The sequence below is a fragment of the Hemiscyllium ocellatum genome, chromosome 23 (assembly GCF_020745735.1).
Source record: "Hemiscyllium ocellatum isolate sHemOce1 chromosome 23, sHemOce1.pat.X.cur, whole genome shotgun sequence".
Taxonomy (NCBI): domain Eukaryota; kingdom Metazoa; phylum Chordata; class Chondrichthyes; order Orectolobiformes; family Hemiscylliidae; genus Hemiscyllium; species Hemiscyllium ocellatum.
Genome location: NC_083423.1, coordinates 24,675,372 through 24,698,176, shown reverse-complemented (window position 1 = coordinate 24,698,176; position 22,805 = coordinate 24,675,372). Strand labels below are relative to the sequence as shown.

The following is a 22,805-nucleotide window of genomic DNA, read 5'->3' as shown; positions in this document are numbered from 1 at the left end:
TCACTATCCTGACTTGGAAGTGTAATGCAATTTCTTCACTATTGCTGGTTCAGAATTCTGGCACTCCCTTCTTGGATTGCAAGAGGCAGCTCACCATTGCATTCTCAAGAGCAGTTCGGGGTAGGCAATAAATCCTGGCCCAGGCAATGACACCCACATCACTTGAATGAATGATCAAAAGATTGCACTGAGGCACTGTTGTCCTTGAGTTTCCAAGATTAGTCCTTAGCAATCATGACAAATTCCTTTGTGTCAGACATAACTCCAAGCACTGAAGAGCATCTGTTTCCCAGTGATGTCAGTTCTAACACTGTCTTGACACAGATAATTACTCCTTTCTCCTATCTGTCATTTAACTCATGTCCATATGTCGATCACAGCTATGACTCTAGCTCAGTGACTTTGGAAGACCACTTGCATTGTCAGTAATCAGGCTTTTCAGGAGGGTCTTGTGTTCTGAATAGGATATGCAAGAAATCTTTACACAGGGGATTGCTTTTTGGAGGATGCTGATTAGAATTCTTCAGTAGGCTGAAGATGTGTGCACATTTTAAGCTCAATTAGCCTCATGTCTGCACTCGCTCTGGACACTACTGTAGCTAAAGTGAACTGAGATTTTCATACAGCTTCCTTTCTAGTTGGTTACCTTTGTCTACCAACACTCCGTACTGAATGTGGAAAGATAAAAGAATCTTGTTTTGCTCTCTACGTCTTGTGATCTATCACTTTTTCTATAGCTGCTGCCTTTGGTCTTTAGCAGACGTCCATTTTTAGCTTCATTAGGTTTTACTTCATTGTAAGTTATGTTTGATGCTGTTCCAGGAATCATATTTTGTACTTTTCATTGAACCAAAATTGCAAAAAGAATGAAATGATTACATTTATGTAGTACTGGATATGGATGTAGGTTTGCTCACTGACCTGGCAGGTTCATTTCCAGACGTTTCGTCACCCTACTAGGTAGCATCTTCATTGGGCCTCCGGGCAAAGCTTCACCTGGAAGCCCACTGAAGATGTTATCTAGTATGGTGATGAAACATCTGGAAATGAACCTTCCAGCTCAGCGAGCAAACCTACATCCAGAACCTTAACCTGAGCTACAAATCTTCTCAAAACTCGCTAAGTACTGGATATCTCAAAACATGTTCTTTCCAGTGAAGTAATTTTTGAAGTATATTACATACAGTTCTGGTTGCACTTGTCTAGAAAGGATGCTATTAAATTGGAAAGGGTAGAGAAAAGATCTGTAAGGATGTTACTGGGAGTAGAAAGTTTGAGCTATAGAGAGAGGCTGGGTAGACTGGGACTTCTTTCCCCTGGAACAAAGGAGGTTGAGGTGTGACCTCATAGAGGTTTATAAGATCATGAGGGGCATAGATTAGGTGAATAGAAAAGGTTGTTTCCCTAGGATAGGGAAGTTCAAAACTAAAGGGTATAGGTTTAAAGCGAGATGGGAAAGACGTAAAAGGGACCTGAGGGACACCTTTTTCCACACAGAGAGTGGTGCATATTGGATTAAATTAGATTCCCTACAGTGTGAAAACAGGCCATTTGGTTCAACAAGTCAACACCTACCCTCTGAAGAGTAACCCACTCTCCTACATTTACCACAACTAATGCATCTTAACATTATGGCCAATTTAGCATGGCCAATTCACCTGGATTGTGGGAGGAAACCAGAGCACCCAGAGGAAACCCGTGGAGACACTGGGAGAATGTGCAAACTCCACACAAACAGTTACCCAAGGCAGGAGTCCAACCCAGGTCGCGGGTGCTGTGAGGCAGCAATGCTAACCACCGAGTCACTGTACTGTTCCATATCTGTAATACGTGGAACAAATGCTGGAAGAAGTGGTAGAAGGTGGGTACAATTACAACATTTAAAAGACATTTGGACAGTTACATGAACAGGAAAGGTTTCGAGGGATAATGGGTCAAACGGATGCAAATGGATCTAGTTTGGTTTGGGAAACCTGATCGGCATGGGCTAGTTGGATCAAAGAGTCTGTTTCCATGCTCTGTGACACTGTGTTGTAATATAGGAAACGTGACAGTCAAAATTGTACACCACAAACTCCCACAAATATCTGTGATAATGAGCACTTACTTAATCAGTGTTTATGATGTAGATTGAGGCATGAAGATTAGCCAGGCAGGGGGATAGTTTCTCTGCTCTTGCTCAAAATAGTGCCGAGGAATCTTTGTCTCCTAGCTTGATGGTGTTGAATATGTGAAAGATGTGATGGGCTATGAAATTACATAACTGAGGCGATGCACAGTTTATTTACCTTTGGCCCACAGTTCCTCATTTTCTATGTTTTGGAGTGTGTTATTTGTCCCACTTAGAGTAGTAGTTAAAGAGTAGTACACATTTGAAGCTAGTCTCACTGTACAGTGGGTACAGTGTGGTGATCAATTGTGTAAGTGAAAGGGAAGTTTAGGAAGGCAGTTCCAGAGATTAGTTCCTAGACAACTGAAGGTATAGCTCACTATGATGGGGAATTAAAATCAAGGAAGTTACAGAGGCCAGGTTTAAAGAGATATTTGGACTGATGAAAATTAGAAATGGTCTGGCTTGATACCATGAAGGAAGTTGAAAGCATGAATAAAGATTTTAAAAATCAGGGTCTTGTTCAACGAGGAACCAGCGTAGGTCTGCAACTGGAAGTCTGATGAGTGAATAGATGTTGCTGTAAGGAAGGACACGGCAGTAGAATTTTTGAATAACCTTAAGTTTATAGAGAACGTAGGTGACCAGCCAGGCATGCATTAGAATAATCAAGCCTTGACGTAACCCAGGCATAATAAGGGTTTCAACAGTCGATGAACTGAGGCAAGGTCAGAGTTAGGCAGTGTTGTTGAATAGGAACCAGACATTAGTGATGCCACACATGCATAAGACCAAGCATTTCAAACAGTATGATTCTAGAACTCATGACTCAGAACTATAGTTTAAATGCAGACTAAAATCAATGACATCATTCTTCCCAATAATAGAGAGAGTTTATATTCATCTGATATTGGATGTCAAGCTTTCTGATAATTTAGTGAATATGAAGTTAAGTGGTGAGGTAGAGCTAGCTATTGGCAGACTACACATGAGAACTGAGTTTTCAGATATCACTGAAGTGCAATTTTTTACAGGAGAAATAGGAGGCACACTAGGAGAAGTGTAAGAGCTGGGAGAAAAACTATTGCAGGTGATATTCTAGCTGTGAAAGCAGAGTTTAGAATGGAGCCAAGCAAGTGCAGTCTCACTTGATGATTGTGGAGAATTATTGCAGAAGGCTAACTGGTTCAATCGAGTCAAAGCTGTGGACAGGATGAAATGGGATAGTTCACCATTATAATAGTCACATAGGATATCAAATAAATTAATATTTTATTGCTATTGGGGTCATTAGTGAATTGAATCTAAGAATTTTGTGGTTACTTTTTTCCTTTTAGTTTTAATCCATGCTGTTAATTAATTTGGGTTAGACTTTTATTAAAAGGGAATATTGTCAGTTTATTAAGAGCAACGGAGCCAAATTGCTGTGATCTTTTTGTGTACATAATATTTGTTTTGCCATTTTATATTTCTGAAATGCAACCTAATTAGATTTTCATGTTTATGTGAACAGACCGGTACAAGAATCTTCCCACTGCTGCTCGAAAACTGCAGTTTTTGGAACTACAGAAGGAACTGATTGATGATTTCAGGATTCGTCTGACTCAAGTAATGAAGGAGGAGACCCATTCTCCTCTAGGATCCCGTTACTGTGCGATTTTGAATGCTGTAAACTATATAGCAGCAGTTTTAGCAGATTGGGCAGACAATGTGGTAAGAACACCTGCTTATAGTTGTTATTAAAAAATTGTTTTTAAGGCAAGTAAGAAGATATGGGTTGTTATGCTGTAACGTGCATTTTGTTAACGCAAATTCACTGTAATGTGATTGACTGTTTCTAAAGTGCAAACTTTTAAAAGTGTGTTGGCTTTAATGCGATTACATCAGTAGCACTTTAAGCACTGTTTCTAAAGTGCAATTTTTCAATAATGTGGGGTTGCACAAGAACTCAACTATCACATTATAGAAGAACCACCTGTATCTGATTCAAAGTGACTACATGCTTCCATATCTCTGCCGATAATGTAGACAAGAGTAGAGTGATTTAGAATCATGGCATTAACTGAACAGCTTCTGTTTTTATCATGCCCTGTCAAAGCTATTGAACTTTTCAGAAGCATTTCACTAGCAGTTAATTAATTTGGCCTATTAAGGCAGATTCTATTTTGCATGCAGCATAACTCTTTGTAATAACAAATGAATATCCAATTAACCTGTCTTTGGGGATTGCTAATGAAAATTGTTCAGGGTTCTTTATTTATCAGAATTGGGTAGAGTTTTTGTTAAATAGTGATTTGAGAGAATAGCCTGTTTAAAATGTGACATTTTCACATTATGAGTCTTGATTGTGCTTACATGTCATTGGAGAGTATAATAGAATTTCAAAATTTCATTTTGTTAATCAATGAAATCAACTGAAAACAATTTCTGGTGCAACTTAGAACTATTAGATGACTCACCCTTTGTAAATTAGTAAGTCAAGGGATCTAGTGAAATTCTGTGCAATTACATAATTGCTATTGTGAATTGTTTAACTTTTTGCAAAAATAATTAATTGCAGTACAGTGGTAGAGGGACAGTAAGTTATATTAAATACTATGAGTATGCATCTGAAATTTTAGTAATTCAGGAGATAAGGTACATGTTTATGAAGTTGGATCAAAGAGCTACATTCCATCAGAAATATATTTTCCTTTTGTGTAGTTCTTCTTGCAGCTTCAGCAAGCAGCACTTGAGGTTTGTGGAGTGAGCAACACCTTGACTGAATTACAGCTCGGCCAGCTGGCCTCTCTTGAAAGCTCTGTCTTTGATAATATGATTGATTTGCTGGAGCGCCTGCGATGTGATATGTTGACACGACAAGTAGAGCATGTCTTCAGAGAAGTGAAGGACAAAGCAAAACCATATAAGAAAGAAAGGTGAATATTTTGCAGATTGAGCACAACCTTTATTGCATTATCACATAGGACCGGATAAATAAATGTTATATCAATTAGTACATTAGGATTTCAAGGCTTTAGAATTGTTATTCAATATTACTAGATTGATTGCTATTAAATTGACATCAGTAGAGGACTAGGAAATGAAAAAAACCCAAAGAAAATGGTATTTCTCCCTAAATTTGGAGAAATGTTTAAGATTTCCTAATGCCATGAAGCATTTTTATTTTATTGTAATGACCATGAAAGGAAACAAATGTTATTTTCATTCTGAATAATTAAGAAGAATTCAACTCATTTAAAAAATTATGCATTTATACAGACAGAGTTGTAATTAGTGTGCTTAATTTACAAATTGATTTCTGCACCATCTCCAACACCACTTCCTTATTTCTCCCTTTGCTGCTGAAGGCAGTGAAATTTTGGGGTAGCTTCCTGGAACTTTACCCAAGTCAGATAGTCTCCATTAGTGAAGGAATCTAGTGTCATAATCAAGTCTGATTTTAATCTTGCCTGACATCCATGTGTGTACGGTCCACCTGGCATCTTTATGTCATGCTTGGAAACCCCACCAGAGGTCAACAAACAATATAGATCAGAACTTAAATTTGAGGAAATTGCACATTTAAATGCCAAGGGATTAGACACTGATGTCCATTGAACTACTGATAAAAATCAACATGTTGATCCAGAAGTTGGGATGAAAATAATAGTGAGTCTGTTGGCACTCACCTTATAAATGGATTAAATCTGGCATCACTTTCTGCAGTATATACTGCATTGTTAAATATGGAAATCCATAAGTTGCAGTAATTTTCCCTGGAGACACTGCTTCAGAAAATCTTATAAAAACATCCATAATTGATAAAAAAAAAATTCCATTCCTGGTTCCACACAATCTGTTAAAACCCTGCTAAACAGTTCTTCAAAAGCTGGTGTTGGAATTAAAGGTTGGGGTTTAGCAAGACTGGAGTTTAGCAAGATCTGACTACATCTTCATGAAATCCTGACCTATAAAAGAGTTTTAATATTTTAGGCATTATGAAAACACTGGCTAACTGATCTGAAATTTGTGAGCCAACTGGGAAATTTCATTAAAATACTCAGATGCTGCCTAATAGACCACTGGTGAAAATGTGTTGCTGGAAAAGCGCAGCAGGTCAGGCAGCATCCAAGGAGCAGGAGAGTCGACGCTTCGGGCATGAGCCCTTCTTCCTGAAGAAGGGCTCATGCCCGAAACGTCGACTCTCCTGCTCCTTGGATGCTGCCTGACCTGCTGTGCTTTTCCAGCAATACATTTTCAGCTCTGATCTCCAGCATCTACGGTTCTCACTTTCTCCTAATAGACCACTTGGCATTCCTCATATTTGATGTGATCTCCATTTCCTTATTAAGACTTTGTTTTTCAAGTGATAACAATCAAGTATTGTTTTGATTCTATTTCCGAGTAGGCTGTGTTATATAATCTCTTTCAATTTCAAATCTGTTGAATTTCTATTAAGGAAGATGGGGGTAAACTTATCAGCCTCATTCTCTTTGCTTTTTAGTTGAATTTTAAAAAAAAATTCCTCACAACTGAATTTTCAAAATATCTCCGTTTTGAGGACTCCTTTTCTTCTTGCCTAATTTTATAGGTCTGAGATCAAGTCACAGCAAGTCAGCAAAAGATCCAGAATGTTCTTTTTGTCACATTTTTATTTCAATACTCCACTTCTACATTTACCACCTCATTAGAGTCATGGAGTCATAAAGATGCATAGCACAGAATCAGAGCCTTCAGTCCAACTTACCCATGCTGACTAGATATTCTAACATAATCTAGTCCCATTTGCCAGCACTTGGCCATATCCCTTTAAAGGCTTCCTATTCATATACCCATCAAGATGCATCTCAAATGTTGTAATTGTACCAGCTTCCATCACTTCCTCTGGCAGCACATTCCATACACACACCACCCTCTGCGTGAAAAAGCTGGCCCTTAGATCCCTTTAAATTTTTTCCCCTCTCATCCTAAACCTTTACCCTCTAGTTCTGGAATCCCCTACCCCAGAGAAAAGACCTTGTCTATTTACATTTTTCACATCTCTCATGATTTTATACACCTCTACAAGGTCACCCATCAGCCTCTGAGGCTCCAGGGAAAACAGCTCCAGCCTATTCAACTTCTCCCTGTAGCTCAAATCCTCCAATCCTGGCAACATCCTTGTAAACCTTGTCTCAACTCTTTCAAATTTCACAACATCCTTACAATAGGAGGGAGACCAGAACTGAACACAATATTCCAAAAGTGGCCTAACCAATGTCCTGTACAGCTGCAACATGACCTCCCAACTGCTATACTCAATGCTCTATTCAATAAAAGAAAGCATACCAAACACCTTCTTCACTATCCTATCTACCTGCGACTCTACTTTCAAGGAACTATGAACCTGCACTCCAAGATTTCTTTGTTCAGCAATGCTCCCCAGGACCTTACCATTAAGTGTATAAGTCCTGCCCTGATTCGCCTTTTCAAAATGCAGCACCTCACATTTATCTAAATTAAATTCCATCTGCCGCTCCTCAGCCCATTGGCCCATCTGATCAAGAGCCCAATGTACACTGAGGCAACTTTCACTGTGCACAACACCTCCAGTTTTGGTGTCATCTGCAAACTTACTAACTATATAAATGACGAAAACCAGTGGGTGGAGCACCAATCCTTGTGGCACACCACTGGTCACAGGCCTCCAGTCTGAAAAGCAAGCCTCCACCACCACCCTCTGTCTTCTACCTTCCAGCTAGTTCTGAATCCAAATGGCTAGTTCTCCCTGTATTCCATGAGAGCTAACCTTGCTAAACAGTCTATCATGAGGAACCTGTTGAATCCCTTGCTGAAGTCCAGATAGATCACATCTACCGATCTGCCATCATCAATCCTCTTTGTTATTTCTTCAAAAAATTCAGATAGTGAGACATGATTTCCCATGCACAAAGCCATGTTGATTATCCCAAATCAGTCCCTGCCTTTCCAAATACATGTAAATGTAAATCCTGTCCCTCAGGATTCCCTCCAACAACTTGCCCACCACTGATGTCAGGTTCACCAGTCTATAGTTTCCTGGCTTTCTTAAATAATGGCACCACATTAGCCAACCTCCAGTCTTCCTGCACCTCACCTGTGACTATTGATGATACAAGTATCTTATTTAATCCAACTGTGTTTAGTGAGGCTTGTTTATAACCTCCATTAATATATCCAGTTAGTATTTTCTCCTTTGGTAACCCATTCGGAAGACACATTGCATCATTGGCCAGCATCAGTGACTAAATGTCTCCACTGTCTCCTGATATCCTTATTGATTTATTTCCTTGATTCAAGGCATGATGAAATTTGAGTTGAATAGGTGAATTCAAAATTTGAATTTGAGATGTAATACTTAAGAATCTCTAGTGATTTAATTTTTCTTGTCAATCTTCAGAAGGATTTTTATTACTATCCTGATCCATTTTTCCCTACTTAATATATCCCAAGGCAACACGTTCTTTTGTTCTACTGCTTTCTTTAAGTAATATATATTTGTTAAAAGTTATGAATGATGTCCTCAAATACCTGCCACTGAACCTCTGCTATATTATGCTTTAATCTGTCTTCCCAGTGCAGTCCACCTAAATACCCTTGAAATTATCTTCAAGTTAAAGACTCTAATTTTACATTCTAATTTCTCGCCCTCGTTCACAAAATAAGTGAATGTGAAATTTTATCATGTTATGATTGCTGTACTATGAGGACCTCTTGATATTAAATCACTAGTTAATCATATTTTATTCCATATTTCCATAATTTTCTTTATGGACCTGATTACATGTAATTTGTGTTTTTGCTTTCTCTGTTTATTTAGACTCTGCATGTCTCACTGAGGATTTACCAATCTGATTAGTTGATATACCTCAATGTTGCTTCCCCTCCTCTCTCATGTCACAGATCCCCTTTGGATACTATCCTGGAAAAGATAGCAGAGTAAAAGAAATTACTGCTGGGCCAGCCCCTAAAATAACTGTGGGTAACATGGAATGTAGGATTATTACGATCAGTTTCAATAATTGAACAAATTTCATTCACTTACAGAAGTTCATTCACACATTCTAGAGGCGTATTAGCAGTCAATTTAAGTAACAGCTAAGGGACTGGTATCAAGCATTTAAGAATAGAAACAAAATTAACAGAATACTTAAAATAAGAAGGGTGCAACTAACTGTAGCTTGAATGAACAACTTTGAGATTAGCCTTGATAAATTTCTTTAATGTTGCTGTGTTATTTAAGAGTCTTTGGAGAATAATCAAATTTACAAGGATCACTGAATAATTGCTGTCCTGTGCAATATAAAATGCTGAGTAAGATTCATTAAGGATTCTAGTAAATTGATGTTTGATTACAATTGAACCAATGTCGAATCATTATACTTTGTTCAAAATGCAGCTTTTGTAAAGTCACAGTTTATATTTTATCTGGTTGAACAGACCATTAATTATTGTAGGAAGTTTTATACATCCAAACTCAATTATTTTATACATCCAAACACAAAAAAAATTACAAATAGTTTACCAGTAAATATCATTTCAGTCAAATTCCTCTAAAGAAATGATACGAGTATTTTGTGTGCTTGTCTCCCATATATAAGAAATAGAAGCAGGGGTAAGCTCTTCATCCCTTTGAGCCTGCTCAACTGTTCAATGAAATCATGGCTGACCTTCTACTTCAACACCATTTTTGTGCACTATTCCCCTAATCTTTGATGTTTGCAATATGTAGAAATCTGTTGATCTCAGTGTTGAACATAACCAATGACTGAGCCTCCACGGCTGCCTGGAGCAGAAGTTTCCAAAGTCTCACAACTTTTCAAGTTCAAACAATTCTCCTCAACTCAGTCCTAAATGATTCACCTGTTATTCTGAGACAGTGTCCACTGCTTCTAGATCTCCCAATAAAAGGAAACATCCTTCCAGTACTTTGGGGTAAAGAGTTCAGCGGTTACCTATTGTATGCTTATACAGTATACTTTGGGTAGTGATTGAAAAATTGATAAAAAAAACCTCTGTTTGCAAGTCTGTCTCTCTCTTCTGTCCCACCCTGAACCCATCCAAATGAGAAAAATGTTTTAATCATAAAAAGAACTTTGGTTTATTCTTAAAATTGCAATGTTTAATTTTAGATTTATATTCTTATTGGATGAATATCAAATTTTGGCATGGAACCAACTAATAATTATGTACTACTTTCCTGAAACTCATAGATGACTTAATTATTCAGTCTTTGATAAATACGTTTTTTTGCAACTCAGAAGTTGTTAGTTAAATTATGACTATTTCTGTTGTGGTTGAAATAATTTGCTAATCCCAGAGATGGTCACATTATGCTGTGAACACTATATGATTTATTTTTAATTCTACTTCCAGTGTTTGTTCAGTTTATGTATAACATTACTGTCAGTTTGGTTATGGTAACTACTATGCATAAGGTCAGTGGTTAATCTCTGTGCATTCCCTAATTAGGAGCAGAAAATTATTTGATAATACATATAGATAATAGGAATGACACTACAGGATCAGTCATATGGCTTATTTGTTTTACAGGTGGTTGTTTTTGCCATCACAGTCAGATCAAGCTGTCATGTGTTTGTCGAGTTCAGCTTGTCCAATGTTACTGACTCTTCGAGATCTGTTGTTGCAATTGGAGCAGGAGCTCTGTCACTCCCTTTTTAAATCTTGTTGGCAAATGCTTGCTGAGAAACTGGACTTGTTCATCTACCAGGATGTAAGCTACCATCAAACGACAAAATAAATTATGATTATAGTTTGTTTTAAGTTTACATAATTTACCAAATAAGGAAAGATAATTTGTGGTTTTGGATTTCAAAAAAATATAATTCTTATACCTTTAAACTCGTAAAACATTTTTTTCTGTATTTTAGGAAACAATGATTTGATTTAAGGATTATTTAAACTTTTGAATTTCATATGGAAAAATAAATGAATGCACTCCCTAGCTGGGTTTGGATGGGAATATAAAGATTTGACCAAATTATAGGTGTCACTGTAAGAGGGAAAATAGTTGAAATGCATAGAATAGGACTCTTAAATTGGGCCGTAAATTGAAATTTTGGCTTTGTGAGCACTGAAGCAACAATGCTGAGCTTCCTGTAATGTAATAGATCTTCTCCTCCTTGTCCTCCATTCCACTGAGGACCCTTGACAATTTTCAAGTCTGGAACTGGGGTCAAAGTTTTTCCCACTAATGTGAAGTTAGTGGAAGTTAATGGAAACCAGCTATTTAACTTAACAGTTTGAGTCAGTGTTTACCTTCCTTATGTGCAAATAGCCCTAATCGTATTTACCCATCCCATTTCCCTTTCCTATCAACCCTTTTTAGTTAATTCTATTTCTATGGGAATAGAGGTCAGAGAGAGATTGGAGGTATCATTTATATTCCAAGGGCTACAGACAAAAATGCAAGAATTAGGATGAGGTGAATTGCTTTTGCAGAGAGCTGTTCTGATTCTTTGAAACAAATGGCACCCCTTTGTTAGTAACCATTCTGTCATCCGTGTTCTAAAAATAAATTGTCAAGAATTTTTTTCTTTTGCGTTCCCTAGTACCAGGGACTATCGTGGTGAGTGTGTTCTGCATGCTCTCTCAAGCCTCAGTATTTTTCCAATATCACTGTAGATCTTAAAATGCATAAAAGTAAATAAATCCCTCTGACCTGATAAAGTGTATCCCAGAACATTGTACGAAGCTAGGGAAGAAATTGTGGGGCTCCAAGCAGAGATATTTATATCATCGACAGTCACAGGTGAGGTGTCAGACGTCTGCAGGGTGGCTAATACTGTGTCATTATTTAAGAAAGGCTACAAGGAAAAGCCAGTGAACTACAGACTAGTGAGCCTAACATTAGTGGTGTGTAAGTTGTTGGAGGGGATTCTGAGAGACAGAATCTACATGCATTTAGAAAAGCAAGACTAATTAAGAATAGTCAGCATGGCTTTGAACATTGCAAATCATGTCTCTCAAATGTGATTGAGTATTTTGAAGAGGTAATCAAATAGATGATCAAGTAGAGTGGTAGATGTTGTCTACAAGGACTTTAACAAGGCCTTTATCAAGGCACTGTACGGTAGACAGGTTAGTAAGGTAGACAGTGTAGGATCCAGGGAGATGTAGCCAATTGGAATAAAAAATGTCTTGACGCTAGGAAACAGAGGGTTGTTTTTAGACTGGAGGCCTTGGACCAATGTTGTGTAACAAGGATTGGTACTGGATCTGCTGTTGTTCGTTATTTATACAAACAGTTTGGATGAGAATACAGGAGGCATGGTTAGTAATGACATGAAAATTGGTAGTTTAGTGAAGAGTGAAGAAGGGTTTCTAAAAGTGCAAAGAGATCTAAATCAGCTGGCCCAGTGGGTTGAGGATTGGCAGATGGAGTTCAGTGTAGATAAATGTGAGGTGTTGCATTTTGACAAGACAAAATAGGCAGGACCTATACAGTTACTGTTAGTGCCCCTGGGGCATGTTGTTGAACAGAAAGAGTTACAGGTACATAGTTCCATGAAAGTGGCATCACAGGTAGACAGAGTGGTGAAGCAGATGTTTAACATGCTTGCCTTCATCGGTCAGAGTGCTGAGTACAGGAATTGGGATGTTATGCTACAGATGTACAAGATATTGGTAAGGCCACATTTGAAGTACCGTGTACAATTTTGGTGACCCTGCTATAGGAAAGAAGTTATTAAACTGGAAATGGTGCAAATACAATTTACAAGTATGTAACTGACACTGGAAGCTTTGAGTTATCAGGAAAGTTTGGATAGGCTGCAACTTTTTTCTCCTGGAGCATAGGAGACTGAGGAGTGACCTTACAGAGGTTTGTAGAATCATGATAGGCTTAAATAAGGTGAATAGCGAAGGTGTTTTCCCCAGGATAGGGGAGTCTAAAACTAGGGGGTATAGGTTTAAGGTAAGAGGAGAAAAGATTTGAGAAGGACCTGAGGGGCAACCTTTTCAACATAGAAGGTGTTGTGTATATAGAACGAGCTGCCAGAGCAAGTGGTAGAGGTAGGCAGAGTTACAACATTTAAAAGATATTTTGACAGGTACACAGATTGAAAAGGTTTAGAGGGATATAGGCCAAATGCAGGTAATGGGACTAGTTCAGTTTAGGAAACCTGGTTGGCATGGATGAGTTGGACCAAAGGGCCTGTTTATAGCTGTATATCTCTATGATGCTACTGTGCATAAAAGTCCACATGATACCCTTATTGGACTCATAGACCAGACCAGGTAAGGACTACTGATTTTTTCCCTAAAGGACATTGGTGAACCAAAAGGGATTTTCCATCAACTGGCAACTGTTTCATGGTCATTATTGTGGACTCTTAATTCCAGACTTTTTGTTGAATTCAAATTCCACCATCTGCCATGGTGGGATTCAAACCTGAGTCTCTGGATTAATGGTCTAGTTACCACACCATGAAGTTACTGCCTGATGTGCACAGCCCAACCCCTATGAATGCTTTACCAAAATTGTCCATTTCCACTTTCTTACCTTCACCTCTGTCTCCTTTCATCTACTGCAGAAACCTTTATTCATATTTCCTCAGATGTGACTATTCCGATGGACTCCTGGCTGTGTCTCATGTTGTAACCCCTATATGTTTGAGCACATTCAGTACCCTGTTTCTTGGGTTGAACTTGCTCAAACACCATTCCCTTACAGATATTTTTATCACCTTATTCAGACACGTTATAACACATCGCTGGAGGAGTGGTACTTGAACCCAGACACCATTCACTTATATCACTCCTGGTTTGTTGCCTACACTGTTTCCCACTCAAACAAGATCTTGATTTTTACTTTACCTTGACTTCAGTCCTAATTGTAATATTTTTAATCTCCAACCCCTAAATCCACAGATATCTACATTTAGTTCTGGCCTCTGAACATCCCCAATATTAATCACTCCAGCTTCCACTTACTTAGTTCTAAGTTCTGGACTAACTAACTTAATCTCTCTGTCACTGCCTCACCTTCTTCCTTTAAGTTACAACTTTGGTTATCTGACCTAATAACGTCTTATGTACATTGCTCTTCAATTTTAGTTTTAATATTCCAGTGAAACACTTGAGATAAGTTGAAAGTGTGGTGCTAGAAAAGCACAGCTGGTTAGGCAGCATCCGAGGAACAGGAGAATCAACATTTTGAGTTTTTCATTAGGAATGAGGCTTGTGGGCCAAGGTGGCTGAGTGATAAATGGGAAGGAGATGGGGCTGACGATGCGATAGGTAAATGAAGGTGGGGGGTGAAGGTGATAGGTTGGAGAGGAAGGTGGAACAAATAGGTGGTAAGGAAGATGAACAGGTAGGACAGTTCAAGAGGGTGGTGCTAAGTTGTATGGGTGGATCTGAGATAAAGTTGGGGGAGGGGAAGTGAGGAAACTGGTGGTATCTACATTGATTCCATGTGGTTAGAGGGTCCCAAGGTGGAAGATGAGGTATTCTTCCTCCAAGCATCAGGTAGTAAGGGTTTGGCAATGGAGGAGGCCCAGGACCTGCATGTCCTTGGGGAGTGGAATGGGGATCTAGAGTGTTTGGCAATGGTCATGCGAGGGAATGATCTTTACGGAACGCAGATAGGGGTGGGGAGGGAAATATATCCCTGGTGGGGGGGTTTGTTTGTAGATGGCGGAAATGACGGAGGATGATGTGATGTATCTGGAAGTTGGTGGGGTGGAAGGTGAGGACCTGGGGCGGGGTTCTTTCTTTGTTGATGTTGGAGGGGAGAGTTTCGAGGGCAGAGGTGTGGGAAGTGGATGAGATGTGCTGAAGGGCATCATTGACCACGTGGGAGGGGAAATTGTGGTCTGTCAAGAAAGAGGCTGTCTGGTATGTTCTGTGGTGGAATTGATCCTCCGGGAGCAGATGAGACGGAGGAAGTGGGAATAAGGGATAGCGTTTTTAACAGGAGGGAGGGTGGAAGGAGGTGTAGTCCAGGTCGCTGTGGGAATCGGTGATTTTGCCCTTTTCCCCTTACCTCTGTCCAAGGCCCCAAAGGAGCATTCCACATCAGTCAGAGATCAACCTGCACGTTTTTCCACACACGTCATTTACTGTATCCGTACTTCCCGATTTGGTCTCCTCTTCATTGGGGAAACAGGGCGCCCACTTGCAGAACACTTCAAGAACATTTCCAGGACACACGCATGAAACAACCCCACCTCCCCATGGCCAAACACTTGAACTCCCCCTCCCACTCTCCCAAGGGCATGAAGGTCCTGGGCCTCCTCCTTTGCCAAACCCTTATCACCCAGCGCCTGGAAGAAAAGTGCCTCATCTTCCACCTTGGGACCCTCCAACCATATGGGATTAATGTGGATATCACCAGTTTCCTAATTTCTCCTCCTCCCACCATATCCCAGATCCAACCTTCCAACTTGCCACTGCCCACTTGACCTGTCCTACATATCCATTTTCCTTTCCACCTATTCCCTTCACCCTCCTCTCCGACCTATCACCTTCACCTACCTATCGCATTCTCAGCTACCTTACCACCAGCCCCACCCACCCTCCCATTTATCTCTGAGCCCCCTTGGCCCACAAGCCTCATTCCTGAAGAAGAGCTTATGCTTGAAATGCGATTCTTCTGCTCCTCAGTTGCTGCCTAACCGGTTGTGCTTTCCCAACACCATGCTCTCGACTCTAACCTCCAGCATGTGCAGTCCTCACTTTCACCAACTTGGGATAAGTTGTTGTTCTGATGAACCTTATTAGAATTATAGCAGCACTTTTACACCTTGCACCCATGATCCATTCTAATATGGACAACCACACAATTGCTTCATGAAATTGGCAATTTGTGCAATTTATGGATAGTTTTCAATCACATTGAGTGCTAAGATTCATTTACATAGGATTGTTAAAGCCTTCAGAGAGATTATACTTTCCATTAATCTCTTGGGTGATAGAATAATTGGTCATTCAGTACATGTTTATCAATTATGATATTTTTCCAGTTTTAAAGACTGTATACAATTAAAAAAAAGCAAGCTGAATTTACAGCCATTGTTTTGTGGAATGAACTAAGTTGATTTGAATATAAATGCTCATTACGACTGCAGCTTATCAATTGGCAATCAGTTACTATTCAGTTTTTAAATGTCTTGTTTTTAACTTTTAACTGCAGATTATCCTAGCAAATCACTTCAATGAAGGTGGATCAGCACAACTGCAGTTTGATATGACTCGGAATCTTTTCCCATTGTTTGCCCATTATTGCAAAAGACCAGAAAACTACTTTAAACAGTACGTACGTTGTGTGAGAGCCCCATATTTTCTGGCAGCTTCAGTTGCTGTACTGTTTATTTAATGATTTTTATTTTGTTGCTTTGTGTAGAATTTTGTGAAAGTAAGACATCAGTTTGTGGCAATGATGTAACATGAAAATTAAAAATGCTAACAAAACATTTCAAAGTTTGTAAATGAATGCTGCTTGGTATAAAATTTAGGCAAAGAAAGCTATTCAGCCGAGTGTGTCTGTGCAATCCCATGCTGCCAGTTGGAATTTTCTATTATCTTGTTGTTTCACCATACCTATCCTTAAATCAGAATATATGTTCAAAAAGGAGTTGGATTAATATTTAATAGTTACTCAACGTGTTCTTCAAGAAGTCCTCTAAATGTTATCTTACTGCTTCAGTATTTCTCTTCCAGATGAATTGCATCCAGCAATTTCATGTCTGAAGTCTTCTACTTACATAATTTTCTTTAACTATTTGAATAAAGTAACTAATTTATTTTAGTGTTTAATTCACTGCCACATTTCTTCTCAGTATGCCACACTTTATTCAGTCTAGTCTACTATATTCGCTGCTCATAATGCAGTCTCCTCTACATTGGAGTCATAAAATGCAGATTGAGTGACTGTTTTGCATTACGTCTTCATTCTTTCTGTAAAAATGACTCAGTTGCCTGTCACTTCAGCTGAACTATTAGGCTTCTCTTCTTCCTTGGCTTACTATTGATAATCCATTTGTTCGTTCACCGTTTTTTCTTCCCTTTCTCTGGGTCCTTCGCCATCTATCCACTCACTCCTTTGTCCTCTCTTTCTGCCTGTCCCCATCCCCAGACACGCACAAACAGCAGCATAAATACCAATTTTTCCTAGCTGCTATCAAGTCTGAAGAAGGGTCTCTGGACTTAAAACATTAATGTTGTTTTCACTTCACAGATGCTTCCAGACTTGTTGGGTTTTTCCAGCAATTTGAGTTTGTTTCAGATCGCCAGCATCTGCAGTTTTATATTAGTATTTTGTTGGTTAATATTCAGAAGCTTCAAATGCATAATATGTGCAATAAAGTTACTGGTTAAATCATTAAGAGCAAAGTTTTATTCAGAACTGTCAGATTGCCATGCATCATTTTAAAAATCCACTGGCAAGCAATCTTTTTACTTTTCTGATCACTCTGGTTTTTCTGTCTTGATTTAGCTTTAATTTTGTTATCTATCATTACATTGGATATATTTTTAAAAAAGTTTTCTCAATTTTGCCAAAATTCCTTTTTAATATTGTTCCATCACTTTGATTTGCCACTGTTCTCGTGTTTTGTAATTATATGAATGTCAATTGAGGGCTATAGTGGGACAGTAGTATGGGCACGGTGGCTCTGTGGTTAGCACTGCTGCCTCACAGCACTAGGGACCCAGGTTCAATTCCAGCCTTGGGTGACTGTCTTTGTGGAGTTTGCACATTCTCCCCCTGTCTGCGTGGATTTGCTCCGGTTTCCTCCCATAGTCCAAAGATATGCAGGTTAGGTGAATTGGCCATTCTAAATTGCCCATAGTGTTAGGTGCATTGGTCAGAGGGAAGTGGGTTTGGGTGGTTTGCTGTTCGGAGGGTTGGTGTGGACTTGTTGGACAGAAGGGCTTGTTTCTACACTGTAGGTAATCTAATTTAATCTGATCTAATCTAATGTCATCTCTGAGTTTGGAGGTCTTGGTTCAAGTCCCACCTGCTCCAGAGGTGCATACTAATATTTCTGAACAGGTTGATTAGGAAATAGCTATTAAATCAATTGTATGGGTTTATGTAATCTGGAATTGTTTTACTTGAAATAATTTTCAACTGTGTAAAGATTCAATATTAATCAAACATTTATCATTTCAAGAATACTGATTGAGATGAAATATTCTGAGACTTTATTTTTTTGCCCTAGAGTGAAAGAAGCTTGTGTCATCCTGAATCTGAATGTTGGATCGGCGCTGCTGTTACGTGATGTGCTACAGACTAACTCTGGCAATGTGATTGATGCAGGTGCTTGCTCTGATTGGCACACAGCTACAGCAGCTTTGAATGAACTTGGAGTTTATAAACTGGCCCCACAAGATGTTGAGATCCTGTTGAATTTAAGGACAAACTGGCCTAGTACAGGAAATAAGTGAGCCATTAATTGGCAGGAATATCATAGTTGCACAGAAGTACATAATTGATGTGACTGCATTGCTATGTTCACAAGGATAATGAGAATAGATGGGCATCGTCAGTAGTCACTTATTTAGATTTGTAAATTAAGCTGTGTCTGAAAATGCCAATCCACAATGTTCTACATTGTCCCTTTGAATTAAACATTATTTAAAATAGTCATATGTATTTTGAAGACTAAACTAAGTACATAATACACACACATATACAACAATTCCTAAGTGCTCTTGGTTATAGTCCAACAGGTTTCTTTGGAATCACTAGCTTTCAGTGCACTGCTTCTTTATCAGGAGGTCATGGAGCAGAATCATAAGACACAGACTTATGATTCTGCTCCATACCCACCTGATGAAGAAGCAGCGCATTGAAAGCTAGTGATTCCAAATAAACCTGTTGGACTATAACCTGCTGTTGTGTGATTTTAACTTTGTCCACCCCAATCCAACACTAGCACCTCCAAATCATAAGTGCTGTTGATCATATGTTGTTGGCATACCTTGAGTGTTCAGTAGTAGTAATGCCATTTGAATGCCAAGGCAAGAATTTTAAATTATATCTTGCAGAAGATGCTAATTGTCACTTAAGCAGCAAATAACATTTATGCCACACATCAGTCCAAGTCTGAATGCTGTCCAGGTCTTGCTGAATATTGGCACAGGTGGATTTAAGTTATTTAAGAGTTGTGAATAGTGTTGAACAGTGTGTAATCTGTGAACATCCCACATCTGATTTTATGATGGTAGGATTGTAATATATGTCCTTGGATAGGACATAGACAAACTCACTGGTATTGGCACTGAGGTGACTTTTTAAAAATTCATTCAAGGGTGTTGTTAACTAGGCCAATGTTCAATGCCCAAAACTCCCCCAAATGTTAGATGTTATTAAAATCAGAACAGTTTATAAAATGGCAGATTGTGTTGTGTTATTCCTATATTAAATGCATATTTATCACGTACATCATCTGAAGTATTGACATCAAGGTTACTATGTAAAGGCTAATACAATAAAACATTATCTCTGAACTAGTTTTAATTATAAACTCAATTACAATAAACTACAGTTTTTTTTCATACGGATGCTTAAGTTAATTTTATGCTTATTCTAATATCCTATTTTCCCCCTCTGAATCAGTTCTGTTTTTTTAGCTTCAGTCAGGGTTCATTGGTTTTATATGTTTCTCTTGTAGGTATTGGTATAGCAGTGAGGAGGAAAACCAACAGGCTGCAAATTAACTAGATACTGGGGATGTCAAAGCACTTTGCGGGTCATTAGGCGGAAGGGTTCAGCAATGGGTGTTTGAGATGCACAAGAGTAGAGGTGAGAAATTGCAGAGTTAGTAGGCCACATGCACAACAAAGCTTCTATCAGTGTGTCATTTATATATAAATTTTAATAAGAAAGTAAAATTGAGTGAGACTTATGATGGGTGGTCAATCTACTTGTCATTTTCCAGGCAGATGGAGTAAAGATTATCACCCTAGAGGTAACATTGATTCTTTAATTTATTCGCATTCCAGCTATTTGTAAAGCCAACAGCTCACTGTGAAACTTGTTCTGTGCCACTTCTTATACTCTTCCATTATGTGTTTCCTTTCCATTATTGTATTTAGTCTGCTCCTCTTGAATGTATCTGTGGAATGAGTTTATGCAATCACAACTCTAACCCAGTTGTGACAATGGGGCAAAAAGGACAAAACCCTAAACCTATTGTAGTTTCAAACACAATCCAGCATTTTACACTGGTCAAAACTAAGGATCAAGAAAACTTATAGTGAATCAGCTCACACTAAAAATGAAACTTGAGATTACAATATCCAAGTCATAGCCCCAAGATACCAACATGGTAGTAAATCCTAGTCAAGACAGTCATGACCAATTAAGTAAAGGACAAACCATCCCCTAGATAGTCCAACAAATAGTCATAATAAATTAATACAGCAGCAAGATGCAATCATTGACCAGTAGTTAAATTATGACAGTAAGAAGGAAATCCATTGCTAAGTGTAGTTGTTATTTATTGTGTTTGTTAAATCGTGAAGAAACCTATAAGAAAGCATATAATGATTCAGGGTAATTTTATCTTGGGAGTCACAAGGTGTGTCTTCCTCAGTAGATAACACAATTAAGAAGCAAGAACTATGCTGACAGGTGCTTTGGGAACCACACAAATATGTAGATTAGAAATAGATTAATCAGCAGTTTGGACTCATCTGTGCAATGAAATCTTTTGGTTGAACTGATAACAGCCATTTAAGTAGAATACAGCAAAGCAGTTTTCAGTTGTAAGTAAAGGACTCTTGTGGTGCGGTAGTGTTGTCCCCACCTGTAGGCTAAAAGGCCCAGGTTCACATCCCTCTTACCAATGTGTCATCACATGTGTTAACAGGTTTATTTCATTTTTAGAAGATTAGTTAATGTAATGTGAGCATTGCCAATAGAGGTTTTAAAAAATTTACAGTAAAACAAAGTTATTGAACACTTGGAAGAAATTGATGATATTTGCAGGGTCCAGTGGGACATATTTTCTGAGTTTCTTACACACCTGATGCAACAGCAACACGCCAACTTCTGTGAACAACCAAAATTTTATTTAGCAGAGTACAATACAAGCTTTCTGGAGGATCAAGTGTGTAAGCATTGCAACAAAAAAAACTCCACATTTGGTGGCAGCAGTTGGATTCCAACATACATGGAGCTTCTAGGTGGACTGAATTAATGATCGCCTGAGTGCCGGTTGCATGAGACGGATGGGCCCACTAGGTAAGATTTACCTTCATCTCTCTCCTTAACCTACCACTCAGTCGACCCCTCATGCCGTGGGACTCTGTGGTGACATCATCTCTGAGGTAACTTGCACATTTGCATGTGAACGAGTTTGCTTTCAGAATCATAAGTTGCTGGGACTTTAAGGGACGTTAAAGTCCCCTGGAATTCAGAGGTTAAAATCCCTCCGGGAAAAGGAGGTTGGAGTCCTCTCCTAGTGAGGTTTGAAGCTCCAGAGCATAGTGCATAAGAAAAAATATAATTACTGTGTCTTATCTCAATCACTCTGCCTTAGACTGGTTATTAAGAAGCGAAATCCCCCACATGAAGGTTAGGACCTGAAGTGGGTGTGGAGACTACAGACACGAGGTTTGAGGATCTGGAGCATAAGTAAAAGAGGATAATTACAGTGCCTGTCTCAAACACCCTGCCTTAGACTGGTTGTTAAGTGGGGAAATTCCCCATGCGAATGTCAGGACCCTGAAGTGGGTGTGGAGAGTGAGGACACTGGACTAGTATATAGAGATAAGTTAGGAAGTTTAAAAGTGGGGCAAGCATTCCTATTACAGGCTTTAAATGCAATAGTTTTTTATTTGCATAAGTCTAGTCCGAACTCTTGATGAGTTTTGTTATTGTAGCTTAAACAATAAACTATTGATATCTGACAGGAGATAGGAAATTCAAATGGAAAAGCTGGATTATGACGTAATGGGTCAATCAAGACCCAGATTTGTTACTGAAATACCTCTTTGCTGGTTTAAATTTTAGTTATCTGTTTTCACCGTGTATGGTCAAAAGTTGAAGATGCTTATAACACCAAACTTGCAAGGGTTGAAACTGTTGAAAAATGTAAGGGAAAGCCATGCTAAAGACTTCCAGCATTATTAAAACCCAAGAAGAATGATGACCTGATACAACAGCATTGTCTTTATTCAGGGAATAATGAGTGAATTGCCAGAATATTTGTAATTCCAGGGAGCTGGTTTTATTTTGAAGGGAGGGTGGGGTGAATCCCAAAATCCTTTTAAGTAACTGTTTTACCTTATTTGAATTAGGATCTCAATTCAGTGTGTTTTGTCGGCTATATAATAGGGCAGATTTTGCTTTTATATTATATAACATTATGTCCTTTAAAATTGTCAAACATGTAACCTTAAAATAAATTGTTTGAGGACCTTGAGCCACTGATTTGTTCAAAATTCTGCAAGGTCTATTTCAAAAAACAATTGTCACTGGTCATGCTTTAGACAGATGGGAGAGTATTGTACTAAAATACCTTTGCTGCTTTTTTAATGCGGAGTGCTCACAAAAAGAGTGCATTTTAATTTTGATGTTTTATTAAGATTTTAGAGAATATTAGAACTAGAGGATGAGCTGTTTAAGTTCGGTCAATTATTGTTAAGACTTCATTGGCCCCCTTCATATTGCAAATTCAAAGAATGTTGGTCTCTACCTAAGTTGTACAGTTACTGGCCT

The 22,805-nt window shown here is 38.6% G+C and overlaps 1 protein-coding gene across 2 annotated transcripts in view; it reads left to right on the top strand.

Moving 5' to 3' along the window:
- The window catches only part of rint1 (RAD50 interactor 1), a 46,194-nt gene extending 26,579 nt beyond the window's left edge, over window positions 1-19,615 (top strand). For both annotated transcript variants that reach the window (XM_060843144.1, XM_060843145.1), the window contains 5 exons: window positions 3,624-3,823; window positions 4,814-5,028; window positions 10,664-10,844; window positions 16,269-16,387; window positions 18,298-19,615. In XM_060843144.1, coding sequence (XP_060699127.1) covers window positions 3,624-3,823; window positions 4,814-5,028; window positions 10,664-10,844; window positions 16,269-16,387; window positions 18,298-18,523 — 941 coding nt within the window. In that variant the 3' untranslated portion in view covers window positions 18,524-19,615. The remainder of the gene's footprint in view (window positions 1-3,623; window positions 3,824-4,813; window positions 5,029-10,663; window positions 10,845-16,268; window positions 16,388-18,297) is intronic.
- Window positions 19,616-22,805: the final 3,190 nt, after the last annotated feature.